The sequence below is a fragment of the Chanos chanos genome, chromosome 7, assembly GCF_902362185.1.
Source record: "Chanos chanos chromosome 7, fChaCha1.1, whole genome shotgun sequence".
Taxonomy (NCBI): domain Eukaryota; kingdom Metazoa; phylum Chordata; class Actinopteri; order Gonorynchiformes; family Chanidae; genus Chanos; species Chanos chanos.
The window spans coordinates 1,115,607-1,118,106 of record NC_044501.1 but is presented as its reverse complement, the minus strand read 5'-3'; the positions used below and the strand labels follow the sequence as shown (position 1 = coordinate 1,118,106).

The 2,500-nt window shown below is 45.3% G+C and overlaps 1 protein-coding gene across 1 annotated transcript in view; it reads left to right on the top strand.

Moving 5' to 3' along the window:
* The window catches only part of olfm2b (olfactomedin 2b), a 32,333-nt gene extending 30,328 nt beyond the window's left edge, over positions 1-2,005 (top strand). The window contains exons 6-7 of the mRNA XM_030780302.1: positions 1,017-1,131; positions 1,443-2,005. Coding sequence (XP_030636162.1) covers positions 1,017-1,131; positions 1,443-2,005 — 678 coding nt within the window. The remainder of the gene's footprint in view (positions 1-1,016; positions 1,132-1,442) is intronic.
* The last annotated feature ends 495 nt before the right edge of the window (positions 2,006-2,500 follow it).

Sequence of the window (2,500 nt, the reverse complement as noted above, 5' to 3'; positions counted from 1 at the left end):
AACACAGTCACCTCACAGAACAGAATAAACACAGTCACCTCACAGGACAGAATAAACACAGTCACCTCACAGAACAGAATAAACACAGTCACCTCACAGGACAGAATAAACACAGTCACCTCACAGGACAGAATAAACACAGTCATCTCACAGGACAGTCTAAACACAGTCACCTCACAGGACAGAATAAACACAGTCACCTCACAGAACAGAATAAACACAGTCACCTCACAGGACAGTCTAAACACAGTCACCTCACAGGTCAGAATAAACACAGCCACCTCACAGGACAGAATAAACACAGTCACCTCACAGGACAGAATAAACACAGTCACCTCACAGAACAGAATAAACACAGTCACCTCACAGAACAGAATAAACACAGTCACCTCACAGGACAGAATAAACACAGTCACCTCACAGGACAGAATAAACACAGTCATCTCACAGGACAGTCTAAACACAGTCACCTCACAGGTCAGAATAAACACAGTCACCTCACAGAACAGAATAAACACAGTCACCTCACAGGACAGTCTAAACACAGTCACCTCACAGGTCAGAATAAACACAGTCACCTCACAGAACAGAATAAACACAGTTACCTCATAGGACAGTCTAAACACAGTCACCTCACAGGTCAGAATAAACACAGTCACCTCACAGAACAGAATAAACACAGTCACCTCACAGGACAGTCTAAACACAGTCACCTCACAGGACAGAATAAACACAGTCACTGCACAGGACAGAATAAACACAGTCACCTCACAGGACAGTCTAAACACAGTTACTTCACAGGACAGTGTAAACACAGTTACTTCACGGGACAGAATAAACACAGTCAACCACAGGACAGAATAAACACTACCAAGGCAGTCTTCACACCAGCATAACTAAAGAACCACTAAGGCAATTAGGTTTGGAAGTAAAACTGACCAATAATGATGGAAACTAATTTAGCTTCTACCACCAGGAATCATTTTCTCTCTCTCTCTTTCTGTCCCTGTCTCTAGGTTTGGTCAATGGATGGTTACTTTAAAGGCAGACGTGTTTTGGAGTACCGTACCCTGGGAGACTTCACTAAAGGGCAGAACTTTGTGGTGCATGTGCTCCCTCACCCCTGGGCAGGTAACACTGGCACTCCCTACACTCCAAGGGGACAGCCCGTCTTCTAGAATGTTCTTTCCCTGTTTGCTTCATTCTGTTGTGTGACAGCATACAGTGTTCAGTGTTTAGTGCATAAAATATAAGCCATTTTTGTTCTGTTGTATAAAAAAAGAGACATTTTGGTCTTTAACTGGGCACTATTATGAATATACTGAGATACTTATTCTGATTCTCTCTCTCTCTCTCTCTCTCTCTCCCTCTCTCTCTCTCTCTCTGATCCTCTGTCTCTCTATGTCTCTCTGTTTGTCTGTCTCTGGGGTGCCTGTCTGTAGGTACGGGTCACGTGGTGTATAACGGATCTCTGTACTATAACAAACATCAGAGCAATATTATTGTTCAGTATCACCTGCGATCACGTGTGGTGCTGCTTCAGCGCAGTCTGGGCGGAGCAGGTTATAACAACACCTTCCCGTACTCCTGGGGGGGCCTGTCTGACATCGACCTTATGGCAGATGAGACTGGACTCTGGGCAGTGTACACCACCATCCCAAACGGGGGGAACATCGTGGTCAGCCGACTAGACCCCGTCACCTTGGAGGTCATCCGCTCCTGGGACACAGGGTTCCCGAAACGGAGCGCGGGAGAATCATTTATGATATGCGGAACGCTGTATGTCACCAACTCTCACCTGGCTGGAGCAAAGATCTATTTTTCCTACCACACAAATTCCTCTACGTATGAGTATACTGACATCCCCTTCCACAACCAGTATTCCCATATCTCCATGCTGGATTATAATCCAAGAGAGAGGGCACTTTATACCTGGAATAATGGACATCAGGTTCTCTACAACGTCACGCTTTTCCACGTCATCCAGAGCTTTGAGGATGCGTAGAGCGCTTCAGCAAAACCGGGGGAAATCAAAGAGCAGGAGAAAGGGAAAGAGAGACAGACAGAAAGAGAGAGAGATAACAAAACAAACTCAGACAAATAAATTAATGAAAGATGGAGAGGCGAGGGAATGTAAATGACGGTTTGAAGTCTCAAAGTGTAAAACAGATGTTTCCTCCCACACAAGGACAGATTAAAGGGGAAAAAACATTAACGAAATCAAAAATCAACAGAAGGAAGAGAAGAACCCACAGGAAAGAGGGATGTGTGCCGAGCAGGGAGAGATGGAGGGATAGAGAGACAAGGAGAGATAGAGAGAGGGGGAGAGATCCTTAGAGATGGCTTATTCAACAGACTGACAGACAGTAAATCGCAAATGAACACTAACGTGTCCCTGAACAATGTAACTGTTGTGGAGGTTGTTCCCGGACTGGTTGATTGACAGGCCTCACTTGCTTTGGTGTCTGTTAGGGGAGATTGGCAGGACACATGTCGCTCT